The sequence below is a fragment of the Micrasema longulum genome, unplaced genomic scaffold (assembly GCF_059751315.1).
Source record: "Micrasema longulum isolate JH-2025_06_02 unplaced genomic scaffold, ASM5975131v1 h1tg001149l, whole genome shotgun sequence".
NCBI classification, from domain to species: domain Eukaryota; kingdom Metazoa; phylum Arthropoda; class Insecta; order Trichoptera; family Brachycentridae; genus Micrasema; species Micrasema longulum.
In genome coordinates, this window is record NW_028278336.1 from 506,241 (window position 1) to 529,148 (window position 22,908).

Genomic DNA, 22,908 nt, shown 5'->3' on the forward strand with positions numbered 1-22,908 from the left:
GAGAAAAGGAAAACTAACAATATTCGTGGTTTGAAAGTTAAGAAATATCCCGAACGATATGATGAGACCAAGTTTCAAATTTCAAGACTAAAATTAAAAACAAATATTTTAATATATTTTTGATATGAAGATGATATTGTGTTATCAAATTTAATAAATGACGGCTCTAGTGATCTAATGGCTAAGACGCTTGCCTCACACATTTGATTTGTCCCAGATTTGATTCCCAGTAGGATTAAAGAAAAGTCACTGTGCTCAAGCCTAAACGTTTTCATTAGGTACTGTGTTCAAGCCTCCCGGTCTGTTGTGATGCCAAAAAAAATAGCCTTCTGTTTTTTAGGAATAAGTAATAACAATTAATGTTAAAATGTATTTAACATATGGATTAAAAATAATAAGCTTATTTTACTTATGTAACGAAACACCAAAACACACGTATTCATATTTTTACTGAAAAAAAATTATTTCGTTCTCATGATTTGCCGAGATATTTTAATTTCGGGGGCCGTTTTCCACGAGTCGTAAATAACTCACTATTGGAAAATGGGAATCAAGTTGTAGTAGAGTGGAATTTCAACCTCGGGCACTAGTTACGGAAACAATCCGATTCATGAAATAAACTTATAATATTTCGGCCTAGCACCAACTAACGCCACTTAGATTCGAAGGGTGTAGCTGGCACGTCCCTAGTTACTTTTTATTTATCTTTGCGTGTCGTTAGTCTGTGTTTGTTGTCGTTGTGACTTCGCTGTCATCTGTCATGTCGATTATTTGAGGTTAGAATTAGAAGTTAGAATTTAGAATATGGAAAGGGTTATTTCAAAAGTGCAGGGTGAGGCTTCAGAATCCGACAGCGAAAACGAAACGTCTTCTGAGAAATCTCCACGCGTGAGTTATTTATTATTTACTAACAAAGATCTCGAAGAGATAGGCAAGTTAACCAAAGTACAGTGCTCGTTCTCGCGCAGCATCTGTCAATCTGTCTCATGATGATTCACGATTACTTCTACTTTTGACTCGTCTAAGTGATAACCAACACTAATGGGGACATTTATTTGATTTATCATAGAACGTGTCAACCGCTTGGAGTTTATTGGCACTTTTCAAAAATTATCGAGGGAAATAATTCTTGAAATACGACAGAAACATATATTTATAATGAATTATTCTCTTCTTCTTCTTCGTTTTTTCGTGACCTTTTCACCTCTCAACTCGGGTGTTCTGGTCAGTGTCGAGTTTTTTTTTTTTTAACATATTTACACATGTGTTAGTAATATAATATATACAAAGTAATGAGTTAGTATTTAATATAATCATAGAATCATAGAATATGAATAGGGAATGGGATATTAATATCAGAGAGGTCGGATAGGAAATCAGGATAACAACCATTTATGGAGCTGATTAGAGATATGGCACTATCGAATTATTCTCAATAGTGCCATATCTCTAATCACTATTTATCTCTTATTCATACCTAAAAGTGCATAGAGCAATGCACAGGACTGGACTCCTTTAGATATGAAATAACTTTTTTTCCAAATTTTCAGTTGGAGAGTCGGACAAAAACATCTGTGCCACATGGAATACTTATATCTGGTGAAGCTTCAGAATCTGATGAAGGTTCTAACTATCTATTTAAAATTTGTTATTAGGATGAGTATTTCTGCGGAGAAGTCTTTTTACTAATGTTCAATTTTATATCACAGATCAAAAGCAAGATGCGACTGTTTTAGAGGACAAATCAAAGGAAATAGCAATTCGTCAAAAAAAGATTAATGATTCGTTGTTGATAAAAAAGCTAAGTATGTGAACAATGATAAAGTTTATTTCTACTCAAAATTATAAATTTAAAATGTTTATAAAATAAATGAGTTCAACTCCTCAACTGCCACTTAAATTTTAATAACTTGGCAGCTTCCGTGGTCTAAGACATTTGATACACCCACTGATGGTTCAACCTCAAAATGCGATACATGTGATTTTTCTCAAGCCTGTGTTTTTTGTGCTGTAATTCACCACTGTAATATTGGTCCTCCTGGGCCGCGAGTATAAACGCTATCTTCATCGATACATATCGAGACGGTAAAAAATAAATCGAGATTCATCTACCAAAATGTGTAAGAAAATTGAAAATATCTTCACCGATAACCTGTAATTTAACATGTTTAAAAAAAAAATCTAATTTTCAAGCAAAAAATTTAATTTTACTTTGCAAATAAAAATGACGATAAATGTTAACTTCCCATTGTAATACGGGCCCTGGCCTGCTGTGGTGTAAAAAAAAATGTATCACTAAAAATATTTCATTAGAAGTTTGGTTATCAAATTTAATTTATGAACCTCAAATAAAAATAAGTGATAATTATTTTTAAACGAATCAGAAATGGTAATTGATGAAGACACAAAATGTATGATCAAATGTGTAACACTATTTTTTTCCTACGTTTAAGAGATTTTATGTTATTAGAAATTAGTTTCCTATATTTAGTGCTATACAATTAAATATTAGTATAGTTATTAGGTCGCATGTAACAGTCTATGGCCTGCTTTTCCCTATAATTAATTACTCAAAATATTGTTAGTAAATTTAAAAGTTAATAAATTTTTCCATTCTCTGTATGATGAGAATAATAAATATATATATTGTAGGTGAATGCAACACATCTCTCCATAATAATATGCTGGGACTATTGAGAACAACTGTTGAAGATTCCTTAAGCAAACTATCTTCTGCGGAACACGAATTGATCAAATCACAGGTAACTGAGGCTTTTACTTTAATTGTTAAGAAATAAATAACTACACAGCACATTCCCGAGTGTCACTACTTCCATATTTCCATTAGCTGAAAATTGTTTGCATAACCTGAGGGAATTTTAAAAATATGTTTACTGTTTTTACTTTTATGGATAAAAATTAAATTAACATTTCGTAGATGTAAGATATGAGCGCCTATACACACACAGCCCTGCTGCCCAGTTGAAGGCTGACCACTGGTCACATGGCCTACCGCATATTGTTTAATATATAAAAATTGTATGCACTTGTCTGCAGCTGGCCACCAAGAAATTAGCTTTCTCACAGTAAAGCACCAAATAAAATGTAATTTTGCAATTTCCATTCATCAAATCTGTACCTCAGAGGCAGATTGATGCAAATCCAGAATTTGATGAAATGACATTTCTATTTCATATCCAGTTTATGATCATGTCCATTGATTTTGAAGAAATGTAAGTCTTACAATGAAAGAACCAATGTATTGAGATACTGAAAATACAAATTAATGCTATAAATTATTAGAAATCACTTAGGTAAAGTAGATTCTTTAGGCTCTTTTTGAATATTTGACGTTAGGATTTGCATCCGTCTGCCTCTGAGGTACAGAAATATTTAAGGGGTTAAATAATTTTAAAAAACATATAATCAAATTTAACCAATATTGCCATACAAAACAAGAGATAAAAAAAATAGAAAAAAGATTACCAACTAGGAGAAAAACCTAATTTCAAAACTCATTTTACAAGGGTTTGAAATTTTACAATGAGTTATCTAAAGAAATAATAGAAATTGAAAGGCCTTAAACATTTAAAACCAATTTGAAAAAAAAGTGTTCTTGATAAATTTTGATATTCAATATAATCTTATTAAAAGTTTTTATCAACTCTTCAGATGTTATGAACTAACTTAATGCTCAAAGCATAAATAAATAAGCAAACTCTCCTCTAGTTTACGGCATCACATGCTCATATGTACTATGCGGTTAGTCGAAAGCCAGCTCCTTTTGTATCTATACATTTACTACAAATACTACTATCATGCCATTTCCTTTTGGGGTGAGCGCATAGGATAAAATGCCACATGCGGCAATCTTGGCATACAATTATAGATTTTTTATAATAATAAAACTGCATTAGGGAAGCGGTACTGAAAGATAGTGCACTTGCAGCTTGAAGCTGAAGCGTGTTCATACATCCAATGTACTTTTTGTTTATGTTTTTTTGGTTTCATCAATTTGGATTTTGATTATTATGTAGTATTAAAAATAATAAAATAAAGATTTTACTATATGCTTGCAGATGAGAATCCAGCGTGCCAGTTCCAGTATTAAATCGCTTTCTACAAACAGCTCAATTTTAGCAAGCAAGTTGTCTTCTGCGACACCCATTTCGTACATTCCAAACATCAATATATCTTTAACACAAAAAAATGTTTAGGAATAAAGTTTATTATGATAATTCTGGTGTTTTAATTATATAATATATTAGAATATTACAGGAAACTGTAATTGTTGCAAAAAAGTTTGATAATGATTTTTTTTAGTGTAATTTTGCAGTAAATTGTTGACGAGCAGAGAGGGATTAAAATGTGTCTAAACATAACTGTTTCTCTAACTTTATTCAAAGCAATATTGTTAATTTAAAATATATTTAACAAGTAAAAAAAACACTGGTTGTTATTTAAATTTCCATGCCTGGGTCCTAAAAATGTCGCGGAAGCGATGAACCATTCACCGGTAATTCCAAATTAGTGGGTGATAGCATTAGTTAATAAACTTCCACCAAGAATTTTAACTAAGAAACTTGAATATTGTATCTAACAATAGTTTATGTTGAAATGAAAAAACATTATTTTATTCATAGATGTATAATTAAATAGATATAGCATCTGGAATTCTTCTTAGTTTTTTTTTGGGCTTTTTTCACCCCTAACTGGGGTGTTCTAGGTTCTAGCTAGTGTCAAGTTTGAGATTGACTTATTTAAATATTTACACATGTGTTAGTACTATACATACAAGTTAGTGTGTTAGTATTGAATATTACATACACTTTACATAATATATAACGTATTTACAACTTAAAACCATTTATAACTACATATTTACTTAAAATTTTAAACATATGTTTATTGGGTGGGGACAAGAGAGTTAAAATATTAGTAGGGAATGGGACACTGGTTTTGGAGAGGTCAGATAGGAACTCAGGATTACAATAATTTATGGGGCATCCAAAGAAAACATGATTTAGATCTTCCTCCTCGAGCTGACATTCACACATGGCAGAGTCCCGGACATGGATTCTAAACAAATGAGAACTATTACAACAATGTCCAATGCGCATTCTGCATATAGAAGATGTCTTAAATTTGTTCAGAATCACTTTGGAGAACCAAGGCTTTTCTGTTACATTTGGTTTCAATTGGAAAAGGTGTCTTTCCTTGGCTTAGGAGGAGGCTACCTAATATTCTTGTCATATGCGAATTTGCTTCTCCTTTGTCATAACGAGGAGGTCACCTAGTGGTAGGAAATTACAATTGGCAGGATCCCCGGAATCGACCGCCTCCTTTGCCAACTCGTCCACCCTCTCGTTACCGGGAATACCACAATGGCTAGGGATCCACTACATTGAATTAAAATTATCTGACAAATAACAAGTTTATTCATATAATTCTCTGTGTGGGTGGATTAAGTGAACAATACTGATATTATTGTGATAGTTATCTAGGTACAGTAGAACTCCGTTTATCCGAACTCCAGTCATCCGGATTTCCAAATATAAAAATCGTTATCAGGAAAAAAAAATAAAGTAGACTTTTAATTGTAACTTAATTGTACAAGTAACTTTGCTGGACATGTTCCAGCAAGTTTTTAATGTGATTTCAATTCGCTGTATTATTATTTTAAAAGCAATAAAATCTTTACTGCATTGTATTATTTACTAAAGATAAGATAAATCTATTCTCATCACACATGACGGCATTTTTATTCGTAGCCCCAAGTCTTATCACACCGAAGCATGAAAAAGGGAAGGCAATAGTAATTTACCCATGAATTGAAATACCATCTACTACGCGCTTGTAACGTCATTGATTTTAATGTTATATTATGTTAATATTAATTTTAGTTTTCGTGTGGCTTTGGTTCGAGTGCCCTTTTTATTCATATATGGGTTGCGTCTGAAGCCTAGAGCTGTGACTCCTGCCAGTCCATCGCAGGGCCACCGCCTCCAGCCCCGTCTCGTGAATGTCTTGGAGGATACTGCCAAATTTATTATAAGAAATTGTATTTACCATCGTTAGAATGGACTGCATAAGTCCGTCAAATAAATAAATAAATATCTTTATTTTTTTCTAATACTTATTTTTCGCAGGTAACAAATATTTTGAAAAATATGAAAATGAAAAATAAAAAAATATATATTAAACATTTTATTACCGTAGATATTTGTTTTTTTTCATAATAAAGGCAGCACCCCGTAAAACATTATCTTGTAACTTTTATCTTTGGATAACCTTAAACCCGACGACGGACAAAATAAATTGAGTTGTCAAAATAAAGGGACTAGGTAGATTGGAATTGTTTTGCATTGCAATACATATTCATATTTACGGGTCAAAAGTGTTACCTCAAGTTTGTTAGACGCGAACAGCCATGTAACTTGTGCTCAAAATACTTATTGAATTTAATATGGTGGTTAGGAAACAAATTATTTAAATAATTGATATATTTGCCGCATTTTTGTCAAGTGACGTTTTGGAAGACACGTAAGTATTCTTATTTTTATCAAACATTAGGGTAAATTTACACGCCTTTTGTCAAAGTTGAACATTAAAGTGATTCAATAATTTATTTTATTGATATTTATTTGTATAATATAAGACTGCATTTCATTAAAGTTAATTTGAAAATTAAATCATTTTTACACACGAATTTGTATAGGTACCTATTCCAAAATTTAAAATAAGATCGTTGTACCTGTTTTATATGAGTGTGATTACTAAAATTGAGTATGTTCTGCTAAATTATGATTTTATCCCCCCTTTTATTCTGATTTTATATCCACATAAGCATGTCTCAGCTTTTTGCTTTGAATGCCTGTCGAATTAACGAATTTTTCACTTATAACTCATAAATACGAAATCCTCGTTATTTTTATTTAGTCAATTGTTTTTTTTTTATTTCACTGTATTACTTTTCCTATTTTTCAGGCAATATGAAGTCGCTTATAACAGCAGTTTTATTTTCTGCCCTTCTGACGTTTACGTTGGCAGAGTTGTCGGGACCTCTAAGCACTTTGAAGAAAGAGTTGTCAAAACCAACAGATCCAAACTCTGATGAGCAAGAAAGTTCCGCCAGCAACCTGGAAGATGCAAACATGGCTGATGATATAGAATCCGTTGAAAAGAGAATGAATGAATTGTTTTCAAAGATGAAAATCGTCAAAGCAGGAGAAGATAGTGCTGATTCAACCAAAAATAAAGGTAGAACTAAATCAGAGCTTGATAATAAATAATAATGTAAATTAATTTAATGAATTCAAAACACATCTTGCAACATTACAATATCTGTATGCGAGAGGTAAACTACGGTTACTCCAAATATGATGGAATTTAGTTATTACTATGTCGAAACCAAATTTTTCGTCTATTATGAGGTAAATAGCAGTAACTCCTAATTTCTTTAATTACAAATATATTTTTTACTGTGACTCCAAACCATATTAAAGGTAAAAGACGATAAGAAAACATACAATACTAAGAAAAGTAAGGAAAAAATTCCAAATGATTTTTTAATTTTTTTTAATTTAAATTTTTTTGTTTTTTTACAATAAACATAAGTGATAAAACAGAGTATTAAAAAAATAAAGCATAATTACATAGCAATGGAATACATATTAATAGTAAAATAGTAAACAAAAAATCCCACAAAGGCATGGCCTGCTCGTGGGTATACAAGAAAATGTTAATGAATTTTTGCTCCTATAATAAATAATTGACAGTTATAATTTTTGTGTAACATAAGAAAGAAAATGTAAAATATTATGTAAAAGATTATATGGCATTTTTTTTATAGTAGTTAAAAAAGGAAATAAAAAATATTAAAAAAAAAACACTAAAATATTCCTTATTTCCTTTAATAAGGGCAACAAAATAAATAATAGAAAAAAAGAGTTTATATCTTTAGTTTGAATCCAGGATAGGGCATGTTTTTTTAAAAGAAGGAAAAATTTTAAAGTTTGGAATCAATGAAATATTATCAGTAAAAAAATAATAAAAAAATTTTGGGCCAATAAAATATGCATGTCTCCGTGCGAGCCTCGTTTTACAATGTGGTATTTCTAACACACGATTCCTTCTTTGGCTTGATCTTTGATTTGTTTTACAGGAAAACATCACAGTATTACTTATTAAATTATTCATTACCTACTTATTTTTTTTACAACAAATCACAAAAAAGAGTTTGTTATTTCCTGAATATGAATTCTGAACAGTAACGTAGAATAAACACAACCAAGAAAGACTTCGCATGATCAGATGAACCAAAATACCATGTCTGGTTATGTCAAAAGGAGACAACCAAAAGGCATCTATGACAAAATGTATGAATGTGGAAGAAGTTAAGAATGTATTTCAGGATATATGTGTGTTGCGGTCCATCCTCTCTGCCTACCACTACAGAAAATCGCGTGATGGTAGTATTAGTAGTGGTAGTAGTAGTATTTTATGTTTTTTTCTGAGTACGTTCCGTATTTTTACATTTTAAAATTGTGCAGGTGATTTTTCAGAATCAGAGAGTTCTGAAACATTAGAAATATATACTGACAGAGCGACTCACTTGGCAGCCCTCCAAATGCAAAAATGGATGAAAACACTCACAGATCTTGGTCATGAGCTTGACGGAATCGTTCCAGAGGTTTGGTCTTAGATTTTTTATTTTATCCATCTGCATATTTTTTTGGATTTTTTCGGAATAGTATGTAATATTCCCAATTATTGTAACTACTATAATAGTTACTTGAAGGACTTGGGCTTGGATGAGGAGATAGAAAAAAGAGAATAGATATAAAAGCACTCGGCCTCCATTCAGCAGCCCGGCTCTTCCAAAAAACTTAAGCTTGGGGGCGAGATTTAATTTACGGAGACCCGTTACAATAGATCTGCACAGGTTGCAGTGACGTCAGGAGCTTGTTTGGCACTAACCCCTATTTACAAGAGTAGAATAGTACGTAATATTCCAAATTTATAACTCTAATTACAACATTTTTGAAGTGCAAATGTTTTCCGTGGAGTAATGGCTAACCCCCTCATGCTTGGTGGTTTCATCTTCGAATTTCTGGTAACCGTCCCAACTCAATGCAGGACTTTAGTCCCACGGAGTTGGGACTTATGTCTCAAATAATGTATAATAAACAACCTATAAGTAAATAAATTAAAATCAAAGATGCCAAGACAGAGTGTAAATTTGTAAAGTGAGATAGAAATAATTTTTTAAAAATACATTGATTTAAAAAAAAATTAAAACAAATATTGTACAACAAAAATAGGTATTGACTTTTCAAAAAAACAATAAATATGAGTTGAATAAAAATTATTTACCCTTAAACAGTTAACACAGCATTTCAAATTTCTGTCGATGATTTGATCGGAATTTTATTAAACCTATGTGTTCTGTTCTTGTTGTGATTAAAAAATATCATTTTCGACGCAATTATTAGTAACAATAACACATTGAGTTTTTATGCATTAACTTTACAACTTTACCAGTTATTAAACTTTACAATGATTTATGAAATATCAATTAGTCCAAAATGTAAAGTAAAAAAAACGATTTATGTAATGTTATTAACTCGGTTCTCATAGTAATATTTCATAAACGATATGCTTGTACAGTGTAGCATTTGACTTGAACATGCTAAACAATATTCATGCCTATTGCATTTCTGGTATAGGTACAATTTACTTGAATTGATGATAATTACCAATTTTTATATATTACTTTACTTTCAGGAAGATGAGAATCCAGAAGAAACTCTCGAAAGCCTTCCTGCATTAGAGGAACCAGTAGTAGAACTGACTCCAGTTGAAATCGAAAGTAATAAAATGTTCATTAGACTAAAAATAATTATAAAAAAAACAAAAATCTCTTATTGTGTATTTTTTTCAGGTGAACGTATTTATAATGAGGGAATGGTGCACTTAAATAAGAGCCGGGGAGACAAAGTAGAAGGCTATAATCTCATCATTGAAGCTGCAGAAATGGGACATAAGGGAGCTTTGATCAAACTTGCTTGGGGACTTCTCTTCGGAAACTATTTGGAACAGAATATTACTTCCGCAACAGAGATATTCAAATCATTAGCTGAGAAGGGGAACGCAGATGCCCATACTGTAAAAAAATGATTATTTATTTCAACAAATATATACACTAAAAGCACTGTTAAATTTAAAAATGCAATATGTAGCCCGATCGACATAAATACAATGAGTTTTTCTGGGTTATCTGGCCTTGTGTCTATAATTGTCTCACACACTCTTTACGTCTCACTCTTGATAATACATGTTTATTCGGGTGCGAGAAAGACAATTTCACGCATCACATGCGCGAACAGCAAAGTTTCTAGTACTTCTCCCAGGTGCCAGTTAGTAGCTATCCGATTTTCGTCAGGGATTTCTTTCGCTCGCACTAGGAGCATTAGCTAATGGTTTTTTGATGTTTTAGTAATTGGATCAAAAATATTATCACTTTTGACTTCAACTATAAATAATTGAATCAATTGCATATGAATATTACATTTTTCCAATTTAAAATCTCTCTTTTTTGCATGTGTAATGACTACACAGCACCGTAACGCGCGGATACATTTGGGACAGTAAAGGAAAGGTTAAGTTATTTGTATGTGAGATGTTTCATAGTGAGTCCATTAACGATGTAAAGAACCACACGCTAGATATTGCTAATTATTATTTATTATTCTATCTATGCTTGCATTTCTGTTTATTTTCTATTCGCCTCTTTCACTAGACAAGCCTTTATCAAAAGAGACAAAAATCTCTTTTAAAATCAGTTATGTACAAAGTGTACTGTAACTAAATTCATTCCAATGTAATTTGTAGGGTCTGGGATTACTGTATGCCTCAGGGATTGGTGTAAATGTGTCTCAAGCCCGCGCTCTGGTCCACCTAACCATGGGTGCTCTAGGAGACAACACTTGGGCGCAGATGGCCCTCGGCTACAGGTACTGGGCAGGGGTCACCGTTCCTATCAACTGCGATAGAGCATTGGATTTCTATCGGAAAGCAGCTACCAAAGGTGAATTGAAATTTATATTATTACGCAGAACCCTCAGGCTTAGTTCGTAAATCAAACCTGGAACTGGACGCTTGGTACAAGGGTCTTCGCCATTGCGCCTGGGTGTCACCAAAATGGAAAAATATTTCATCCAATTAACTTATCTCTGCACACCTCCGAAATGGGGTGACTTCCTTATTTTTAATGTATTAAATAATCTTAAGTGGCGAAACTGACTCTCCTTCATATCAGAATATTGGAAATGACTCCAAGGTGTTAAGGAGACCCAATAAAGCTTAGCCAAAATCAAGTGAGGGTTTACACAAGAGCCCTTACAGGGCACTGCTGGTTGAATCAACACCTTTCAAGAATGAAACATGATGAAGGTGAAACACATATATGCATTTTATGTGAATGTGATGCTTTATATCACAAAAGGCACATCCGATATTGTTTGTAAGTGAATATTCTCAAATGATTTTTTTCTTTTTATAGTTGCTAACAAAGTTACCTTCAGTGGAGGAGCAGCTATACAAAGGGTTCGACTCTTGGATGAGCATGAGAATTCTGGATTCAGTTCAGGAATACTGTACAATAATTTGATTGATTATTACCAGCTAATGGCTGAGAAAGGTGATATTCAGACACAGGTATGTATCGTCGGTTTTCTGTAGAAATTTAGCAATTAAAATTGTGGTGAAATAAAAAAAACAGGTGATCAGTATATTATTATAACTATATTTTCGCTCAGATCCTGCTTTAAAAATTTGTAAATAATAAATTTGATTCCCCAGAACTAATTAATCTACTTGCTTACCGTGTCCCCTCCAGACCAACTAGACTGTCGGATATTTTCCATATTCGTAACATTAAAACTAATCATCAGAAATATTCTACCATTCCTCGTATATGTGAGACATTTAACAAGAATTTTAATAGTCTTGATATATTTAACACTCCATATAATAGGTACAGAAGAGAACTAATGGGCTTGATTCAGAATAACAAAGAATAGACGTTTTGTCTTTTTTTTTGCTCATTATTTCTTCTCATCAAATCAAATGCAATTTTTTCACTCCTACTTTCGTTCATTCATCCTTCACCACTCCTCATCAATTTCCTTCTTTTCCTTCAAACCTCCTTGTTTTGTCCATATTTTTTTTATTTTAATTTATGGTATATATATTTATTCTTTATATAGTTTACACCGTCATCGCTTTATTTTAGTATAATTAAGCGAATACATATTATTGGATGGCAGGCCCTACTATTTTTAAATATACATTTTTTATAGTTTCTGTTTATGATCATTTAACCTGTACATCTGTTTGTATTTTAAATAAATCAAATAAAACAACAAAATCCATGGAAACATGTCGTATGTAGAAAAAAAATCTTTACAGTCAGCTGTTAACACCGAATCTGAACTCTCTTTATTAGTATTTGCACTACATCTAGCCCAATAACATTGGTGAATCACAGTACTAAACACCCAGGATTGAGAAAAATCACATTTAATTTTTGTGTTCTCACCAGGAATTGAACCGGAACCTTCGTGTATGAGCCAAGTGTCTAATCCATTACGCAACGTAGGCTCTTACATCTTAAATATCCAAATGGACATTACACAAATATCTACATTCCTTTATTTACTTTCCATTTTTCACCGTGAAAATTTGAAATAGCATCATATAACTGTGTAACTGACATTGGTGTTCTGCATTCAAGTATACACTTATTTTCATATTTATAATAATATAAGATCTGTACCATTACTACTTTTACATATCGTTGGCCTAACTTGTGAAACACAGAGAGTAAAAACAGTTCTTATTTCAATAGCGAAGATATTTTTTAAATATATAAATTTTTTTTATTAATGAAACACTGTAAGAATATACAAGTTTTACACACTATTAAATTATTTGTAGTCCTTTTACAAGACGAATTTTAGAAGTTGAGTGATGATTTCATTGGACTTTATTAAATGTATTTACACATATCTTACAATTTAATAATAAAAGTAAATAATAAGCCCTGTTTTTACTGTAAAATATTGTATTATTATTATTCCTGTGCACTGTGTGATACCCTTAAATAAATAAAATATCTGTTATGTTAAAATGACAAAATTGCTTTGAAAAAAATAAGAAACTCAGTTGGTAAAGCATTCTAGATATTGTATGTATTTGTTTACAAGAATGTCACTATTGAAGGTATCAATAATATTAATAATGACAATTTATAATTTTAAAACCATAACTAACTAAATTTGTGTGTTAGGTTGGTTTAGCTCAGTTGCATTACCAAGGAGGTCGCGGAGTACCTCTGGACATAGAAAAAGCTATGCACTACTTCACTAAAGCAGCTAATGCGGGGAATGCTGAAGCCATGGCGTTTTTGGGAAAGGTATGCTTCAAGTAAACATTCCTTGTATACCCATGAACAGGCCATGCCTTTGTGGGATTTTTGTTAACTATTTTTACTGTCAATATGTATTTCATTGCTATGTAATTATTCTTTATTTTTTAATACTCTGTTATACCTCTTGTGTATATTGTAAAAAAAGCAAAAAAGTTATAATAAAAAAAAAGTTCAATATACATACTGGGAAAACACATGTGCCTATTAAATATGTACACACTTCTGATTTAAATTTTGGTACTCCGGTTTTGTATTTATTTTTTATCTTATAATTGCGATATCATTTACTTATTTTTTGCTTTTTTTTACATTTTTCTAAATATTTTTTGAAAACATAAATTATATGTACTTTTTTTCGCTCCTTATATTTAAGTTAGTAATAATTATTATCATACAACTATGTAGTATTATCATTGTAAAGGATCTTTACCGACAAGCCATATTAATTGGCTTGGTGAGTCCTGTAAAATTTTTTTTTTTTTTTAAATGCTTTAAAAAATAATAAAAATGTAATATTGTATGTAAATAATAAATAAAAATTTTAAAAAAGACATACTAAAACTGAAAAACTATTAGTCTAAGTCCTAAATAAAATTGTTTGCATACGCTATTTTTATTATAAATTCAAACATTTACTAAGTTGGAAACATTTCGTCATCAGTTATAATGAAATAAAATAAACATTTATTTGATAAAAAATGTTTAGAATCTTTTTTATAGTGTGTTTTTTGCACCCCAACAGGCCAGGAGGCCCAATTACAGTGGTGAATTACAGCACAGAACACCCAGAATTGAAAAAATAACATTTTATTTTTGTATTCCCACCGAGAATCGAACACAGAATCTTCCGTGCGTGACTCCAGCATCTTAACCGCTACACCACAAAGGCCCCCTGCTATTTTTCAATCTAATATAATACCTTTTTTTTCTATTTCAACAAATTTCTAACAATGATATTATTTCAGTGTGATAGTTTCTCTGGAATGCATTATGCCTCCCTAACTACGTGAAACTTGTTTTGAGGTAGACATTTTTTAAGCAGGAATAAATGATCTACAAAACAAAATCAACAATAGTATAAACCAACGGCTTATGAATAGGAAATTGTATTATACAGGGTGTTCTTTAAACCCTGTCACATCCGAAACCACGATGATCAGTATGGGCAAGAAGACATATATATTTAAAAAATATTTAGAACGCAATTTTTTTTTCAAAATAAAATATTTAAAAATCAAATGGTTGCTTACTTCTGCAGGGGAGAAGTGAGGGGAGCGTGGCCATGTGGTTGACGGTGTATCAGAATCCCCCTCCCCTTTCCACGCTTCTCCCTTGCAGAAGTAAGCAACCATTTGTATTTTTTTAAATATTTTATTTTTGTAAATTTTATTCGTTCTTAAAAAATTTTAAAAATTTAAATTTATTTTAATGTGCTAATATGCCTTCTTGTTTATAGATCATCGTGGTTTCGGATGTGACAGGTTTTAAAGAACACCCTGTAAATATGTATTACACATTATACACTCATGTTTTTGGTTATTTACTTGCCAATAATTAAAATGACTTTCTATACATATCATAAATATATTATGCCATATCTTATTTCTATGTATAGTACTTAATATTTAATTTTAAAAAAAATCTTGAATTAAGAATGTTATTTCAGATCTATTTGGAAGGCAGCGACTCTGTAGAGGCCAGTAATGAGACCGCCTTGCGATACTTCCGCAAGGCTGCCGAGTTGAACAATCCAGTCGGCCAGTCGGGCCTCGGGCTCATGTACCTCCACGGAAGGGGGATCCAAAAGGACACCAATCAGGCTCTGAAATACTTCAAGCTTGCGGCTGACCAGGGCTGGGTGGAGGGACACTTGCAACTTGGCAATATGTATTTTGGTAAGTTGATGAATATCCCCAATTAGAATCACTGATATGTTGCAGATGGACAATCGAATATCAGCTAAAACTATTTTTATTGTAAATGAATGCAGATGTTAAAAAAATGTGTGAAAGACAAGTCTTGATTATAATCAGCTAATTCTTGAATGTTAAAAGTCAGAATAATCAGCGGGACACATATGAGACGATGCATTAATGTTTACTTTCAGTTTTAAGACATTTTATTTGTTTAACTTCTTGTACATAATATATTAGGTGTTAACATAACAACATAAGTTGTGTCTGTTTTTTTCCAAATTTAAAAATGAGTACCGTAATTAGGTAAAAAGTATAGGGCATTCGAAAGAAAATTTTCTGCTCTACAAGATACTGTGTTTGCTTTTACGTTACATGTATTATTTTATTTTATTACAAGCCTTCAAAATGGAATGTCAAGTAGACGAAAGTGAAAATTTTTGACACCTCCTTCTGTTCACGTTCTGAAAGCTGCCAGTGCTGCTTGCAATATTTGCGCAGTGTACGGTGAAGATGCTATGAATTATTTTCTAATTTGTTGTATTTTTTTTGTTCTGTCCTCTTGTTCTCTTCGTTTGGAACAAAACAGACACAACTTATGTTAACAACTAATATGTTGAGATGAGGGTTTATTGAAAATTTCTTCTAATCAACCAATAAAATAAAGGGTGTTATTTATACTACATATATCAGTTTTAAAATGTATTCAATAGAAAATAAAATAGTGAAACAAAATAGATACAAAATTAGCCATATTTGTAAATAAATTAATGAAATCAATACTAGTTTTCAATGGGGAAAGGGATATTTATATAATATTAACAAAAAAATCCCTCACCAAGCGCATGGGTGCACCCTTGCTTGGTGAGGAACAATGATTGCACTTTCGTTTTTATTTACTATGTTATGTTATTTGTGGTATTTTAAGGTTAAAGAAATTGTTAAACAATGTGAAGAATGCATGTAAATATAGATCGAATGGAGTTTTTTCCCTCTCAAGTAGGAGAAGATAGCTTCATATAATTAAGTTAGTTATTGGTTTGAATTATAGGATTAAATTTAAATTGTATTTATTATTTTACAGGTGGTATTGGTGTGCGGCGTGACTTTAAGCTCGCCAATAAATATTTTTCACTCGCCACGCAGTCTGGTCATGTTCTCGCATTTTATCACTTAGGACAAATGCACGCTCAAGGTATGGGCATGCTGGCGTCTTGTCCTACAGCAGTGGAAGTAAGTTTAAATACCTTGTATTTACCCCAGCCTTGTTTTTCTCATCCAATAATAAATATATTATTTGTGAACAATATATATTCTGTCAAATACCATGTTTTCCGTCAAAACATCACTCATAAACAGTGTGGCGCTTATCACCTTTTTATATTGGTTAAGATCACTTTGTTTTACAAGATAGAGGCCAAACTGCATTCCATGTCAAAAATAAATATAAGCACAAATATTTAAGAAAAAAAAACTTGATGTTAGTGTTTCTTTTTTCAGTTGTTCAAAAATGTAGCGGAAAGAGGCAAATGGGGAGAGCAATTGATGTTGGCATATAATGATTATAAAATGTATCCAGACAGATCGTTTGTTCAATACGCTATACTTGGGCAGCTCGGATATGAAGTTGCTCAGAGCAATGCAGCGTTCCTTTTGGATAGAGGTATCGTAATTACTACACACATTTTCAATATCTTATATTTAATATCACATTATTATAATTTTCTATGAGTAATTTGTTTTTTTATAGGTGAAGTAAAATTATTCGAAAGTACCACTGAAGAGTATGTGAGAGCTTTAACTTTCTGGGGCAGAGCAGCTGCTCAAGGGTACTCATCGGCACAAGTCAAACTTGGAGATTATCATTATTATGGTTTGGGAACTCCCGTGGACTATGAAACGGCAGCTAGTCATTACAGGTTTGTTATCAAGATACATATATATTTATATTTTCATAGTCCAACTGTACACAAATTCACCGACACCAACTGTAGACAAATTCATCATTTTAGAGATTTAGTATTATTATTTATTTATTTTAATTTTATTCAGCACAGCAGAATGTCTTCCTTTCAAAAATTTGTTAATTTGTTTCTGAAATCGTATCCTTTTATGTTTTTGTTATCTTTATAACTTGTATAACATGGCTTGTATCTTTACTAACTATAAATTATCGTGTAAAAATAATCTACAGTTATATTTAATCTAATTTCAAAATAATGTACAGCATCCTTGAATTGATTACTAACAAAAATGGGGTTACAAAAATGGTCAAGATTTATCATCATTATCATTTTTTTTTATCTTTTGCTGTATAACAGCGTTGATTCATTATAATATTTAGTTACTCACTAAACCTAGAAACTTCGATGCGATACAATTTCAAAACCACGTATTCTGTTACCTGTTAATTCCAGTATGTTTACAATCAGTTTTTTAGTTAAAACAGTATACAGTGGAACTTCTATATTTGTCATTAATCAAAAGCAGACTAACTCTACAGCTACCTTATGTGTTTGGCTGGTTGGCGTGCAATTGCAGCGCCAGTGCCGGCGGTGAAAGTGACGATGAATACGAAAAATACCAACCAATATATAAATTTAAAAAATACAGATATTAAATTAAATTTGAACTACAATATACAAACAAAAAACACAAGAGTGTCAAATAATTTAACAGCCTAAGACTAACAGAAAAAGAAACAATTTTATGTATACATTGATAATGTTCTACAATTCACTTTCTAATGGCTTTAAAGATATACGTCTTAAAAAACTGTTCTTACAGCCCATGTGACGAGTGATATGTGATGTTATTTTATTAACTTTTATGCATATTTTATGTGTGTATGTATGCATATCCTGTTGATGTATGTGTGTATAATTATATATGTAAAAAATATATTTAATATCTTACTGTATACCCATATACCCATGTGGGTACATTTCCTTATATTAACTTATTATGGTTTCTTTTCAAATTTCTTATATTATTCTCACTTTTAACTTAATTTATATACTTATGTTACACTGCTGCAATTTAATGTATTACTAATAAATGTAAAAGCCCATAGGGCATATAAATAAATAGTGTTATAATATATTATATTCTCTCATACCAGCACTTTTGCTGATCGGAAATATTTTTTACAAATAAGAAATGTAATATGTAAAGTAAAACTATGTATTTTGTCATAAATAAATGATAATAAAAAAAACAAAATAAAATGGGGCAAAAATTTCGCATCAAAATGTGATGATTATTGAATATTACGTTACATATATTATATGGGAGCTGAAAATAAAGAGGTTCCATTGTATTTATTTCACTATTTAATATTTAAATTTTTAATACATTGAAAAATATTTCAGGCTGGCATCAGATCAGCAACAGAATGCACAAGCCATGTTCAATCTCGGCTACATGCACGAGCAAGGTTTGGGGATGAGAAGAGACGTTCACTTGGCCAAGCGGTGCTATGATCTGGCTGCAGAGACTAGCACCGACGCCAAGGTTCCGGTAGCCCTGGCTCTCCTGAAACTCTTTGTTGTTTTCAATCTAGAGTATTTGCACGAGGTTTGTATTTATTTATTTTGTTTTTAATACCTGTGTGATTGACTAGAATTTTGCAGAACTCATTGCTGAATACCGAGTTCAATGAATCGGGCATAGCTATTTATATAATATGTAGTACCTTTAATCCGTCATTGTGTGAGCTTGTATCTTTTCACAGGAAATAGATCAACTCTAATTTCATGTCAGTTACATGTTACCAACTAAATTCAATGCACTTTTAAAATCATATTTATAATTTTTGTTAGCTTATCAATGAAGCTAAAAAAATCTGAACAAATAGGCCATGAGTTTAATTTTAATTATAATCTTAAATGTCGTCACTCGTGCAACTCGTTTTTCTGTGACAAATATTTTGTTTCGAAGTGTCTTCTTTTAAATCATGCATGTCACAGGTTTGTCTGCGATTAAAATCTTATTAAAAGTACAAATATTCCATTGAAATTGTAATATTATTTAGCTGTAAATAAAATAAAATATTTTTTATGTTTATTTTATTTCAGAGTCCAATATCCCTTCTTTTCACAGTAGATGAATCCTTTATATCTAACTGGGATATATACTTGATCACGGCCTTAACAGGTATTCTTGGTGTTATTGTGTACTTCCGGAGACCTAGAGGACCCCAAGGAAATTGAGAAATCGAAATCAAGGGCTATGGGATCATAAAGTTATTGATTTTAGATTTTGTTCACAAAATATAATGAAAATATACCGTGGAACAAAATAATAATCAACCCCACAAAAATGTATGTGGCGTTCAATTAATTAAAAATTATTTTTTTGTTTATTAAAGAGCACTCACCCTAAATCCATCTATATCTTTTTAGGAATCAGTTCATGGGGTAATTACTTTAACTATAGTCTTTAAAATATAGTTGATAGAATGACAGTTGTCAGCAAAAAGGAAGACATAACTTTGTAGTAACGTCTAAGGAGTGATTTTTATTGACACATGAAAAATCATTAGTATCTGGCATGTTAATTAATTTTTTTAATACAATGCTTGACATATAAATCAAAATAACATATGCTTAACATATAAATCAACATAATTATATAAAATCAGCTTTAAAACTTTAAAAAAACTAAAATAAACCTAATTATTGACGACGTTCTTACATGATTACGTCATTTTGCAAAAATGTTAGAGATGAGACAATTTGATCAACGTAAATTGATTAAATAAAAAATAATTTATTTGTTGTTATTCCTGAAAAAAAGTATCAAATGTCTTATTTTTTAGTAAATAATTGTCTTAAAGACACTATAATAGGCTTTTTTGCGTTTTTATATCAATTTTCGTAAACAGAGTCTCATGTTTGCATGAAAAAACTGATAAAATCGATTTGATCGGTACATGATCAGTGATCAATAATTTCCCATCACTAGTGACATTAGTTTGACAGCTGTCATTTTAATCAAGCTTTATTTTAAGGACTATAGGTACCTAACTTCGAAATCAGGATTTTTGAGTTGACCATTATAACACATCTTTATATCTTCCTCCGTGAATGGTACAAATATATAAGTCTAAATAATATTACGATAATTTGAATGCACGATTTGTTTATTTGTAGAATTCATAGAGGACGATACAAAACTGTTTTTTTTGTGGTTAACTCGATGCTGATTATGAAGTTACCTAATTACCCCGCGAGTTTATGTTTGTAATAAATAAATATTATTTATTAAGTTTTTATTACATTTTCACATTCACTGCTGGCAGCATACAAAACTTGTATGTATGAACCACTTTTAATATCTTAAATTAGATTCAAAATGTCAAGAGAGATAGGCGGATTGTCTCTTATCATTTTGCTTGGAGTCATTCATTCCCCTTTAAATCACTCAATAGATTCTTGAGCAGAGAACGTTTTATCTATTTATGAAATTTTTATTTTATTATTCTGAGAGTTTATTATAATATATAATAGAAGTTCTTTATATTGTTTAGTTGTTATTTACACATGGGCCCATTGTAATAAAGTGTTAAGCAATATGTACATTAATTACTAAACTTATATAAATATAATAAATTTTATATCGCGTAATCACTGTTCGTAACAGTAGATTAGCAAAGAAGCAGTTGTCTGCTTATAACCGTATGAAAATAGGGTTTTTTCGGAAAGAATCATAAATATATTAATTAAACAATAAAACATAAGGTCCACAAGGATAAAATCAAGGTTCTATTAAAAATTATTGGTTTTTAACTATTTAATTATACAAGTACAGTCTGTCAAAAAAGAGTAGATACATACTTTAACCCTTGTGTGATGTCACATGAGTCTACAAGACTTGATGTATCTCTTATTTTTTTAAATAATTAAGTCGTATTTTGCTATAACAGGCCTAATCTATACGTTTTTTTTACAAATTGTGGAAAATCGATTGTTAAACTGTATATGTATGTGTTAAATTTTTGTTTAGTACATATATTTTTTAATATGTCATACTTTGCTTAATGTAACACACACTGTCTCCAGAGGGATTTTTTTAGCACAGTCTTTTGAGAGTTAAAGTACATTATTATTGAAATATCCCCCTCGTAATTTGGTGTTACCAGCATAAAAATCAGATGTAATTCTGTTTTTTTATACATATTTTTTTTACTGTTTTCTACTCTTCATTGGTGAACTGTATGTTTTACAATTTCTAAATATACGCAATTTCACATGTTTGTGCAGTTCTTTTTTATACAAAATGGTTAAAATATATAAATGTTTGGGTCACACTTCACATTTTCTTAGTTGATCTTCTTATATTTTTCAGTACGTTATCGCAAGTAACTTAGGGTCAGTTGCACCAAAAACGTTAAATAATGGTTGTGGTTTTGTAAAAGTTGCCAAATTAAGTTGTTTTACCTATCTTCTTTTATGCAACCCATTTTGTCCATTTTGACAAAGACGCAACAATTATTTTTAGTGCAACTGCACCTAAGCTCGATAAAATATATCTAAATTTGACTGATTGTAGATAAAAAAAAGCTGCATAAAACTAATGATGTCATCTGGGCAAAGTGTTTAATATGTATATAATTATACTATGCGTAAATGTTAAATTAAGGTATGTGTGATATAGTATAAAAAAATATTTTTTTGTAAAATGTTAACCCATGTTTTATTTTTCCCCGGAAAGTAGCAACACCTTAATAAGAATCTTTTTATATTTATTTTCTGGATCAATGAGTAGGTTTAAGGTAAGTAAAAATTTGACTGTAGAAATGTATGTATTTTAATTGAGCAAATTCAAATAAGCAGTATTGTAAATATATATTGGCCTCGTGTTGTGTTGTTGTGCCCTATTCAGCGCGTTTGCCTACCAAGCAAGAGGTCTCGGGTTCGATTCCCGACATGGTTGATACGAAATATTTATTTAAAAGGGTGTTGTTATACCAGAATATTTCATAGTCCCTGGACTGGTACCTGAAGCGTAAGACTGATCAGATACGCTGCAATTGGTGTACCAATGCAGTGCCCTATGCATCATTAGATGCGGAAAGGGAATGATGATGATGATGTAAATATAAATCCATAGAAAATGTGTGTTTTTTGTAGCATAGTAAAACTCACCACGTACTGAAATAGTTTCATACTTTAAAAAAAATTGGAAACTATTTTTTGACTTCAAGTACAATTGTTTAGAAAAGATCCTATATTCTTAAAAAAAATACTATGTAATTATTTCCTCATGTGTAATTTTCACATCTTATAAGGGGAATATAAAAATTTCAATTTTGATAAATAACATCACTTACATCTACACCCAAAGCCGCACCTTGAGCCCTCAAGAATGATGACACTTAACTGGCGTCCAACACGTATTTACTAATTTTTTTACCACCAGGTGGGTGTGACGTGAGCTTGACATTTAGAATGGAAACCAAAATGCCAGCTTGTGTTGTGGAAGCGTGTAAAAACCGTTCGG

General features: G+C 31.1%; 2 protein-coding genes across 6 annotated transcripts; both read left to right on the forward strand.

The window, feature by feature from the left end:
* The first annotated feature begins 708 nt into the window (after window positions 1-708).
* Window positions 709-4,238, forward strand: Blos3 (Biogenesis of lysosome-related organelles complex 1, subunit 3). Of its 2 annotated transcripts, none has more exons than XM_088233814.1 (5): window positions 709-888; window positions 1,551-1,623; window positions 1,710-1,805; window positions 2,653-2,762; window positions 4,080-4,238. In XM_088233814.1, the coding sequence occupies exons 1-5, from the start codon at window positions 805-807 to the stop codon at window positions 4,215-4,217; spliced, it is 501 nt and encodes a 166-aa protein (XP_088089940.1). In that variant the 5' UTR covers window positions 709-804; the 3' UTR covers window positions 4,218-4,238. The 2 variants fall into 2 exon arrangements, with proteins under 2 accessions (XP_088089940.1, XP_088089941.1); XM_088233815.1 differs by lacking the exon at window positions 709-888 and adding an exon at window positions 950-1,224.
* Window positions 4,239-6,264: 2,026 nt separating this feature from the next.
* On the forward strand, window positions 6,265-20,002 carry Hrd3 (HMG-coA reductase degradation 3). Of its 4 annotated transcripts, none has more exons than XM_088233778.1 (14): window positions 6,265-6,543; window positions 6,988-7,260; window positions 8,565-8,692; window positions 9,787-9,871; window positions 9,944-10,167; window positions 10,894-11,089; window positions 11,564-11,718; window positions 13,352-13,477; window positions 15,159-15,387; window positions 16,490-16,638; window positions 16,906-17,068; window positions 17,156-17,324; window positions 18,777-18,981; window positions 19,482-20,002. In XM_088233778.1, the coding sequence occupies exons 2-14, from the start codon at window positions 6,993-6,995 to the stop codon at window positions 19,614-19,616; spliced, it is 2,232 nt and encodes a 743-aa protein (XP_088089904.1). In that variant the 5' UTR covers window positions 6,265-6,543; window positions 6,988-6,992; the 3' UTR covers window positions 19,617-20,002. The 4 variants fall into 4 exon arrangements, with proteins under 4 accessions (XP_088089904.1, XP_088089902.1, XP_088089905.1 ...); XM_088233776.1 differs by having other exon boundaries at window positions 6,279-6,543; window positions 8,553-8,692; XM_088233779.1 differs by lacking the exon at window positions 6,265-6,543 and adding an exon at window positions 6,562-6,718.
* Window positions 20,003-22,908: the final 2,906 nt, after the last annotated feature.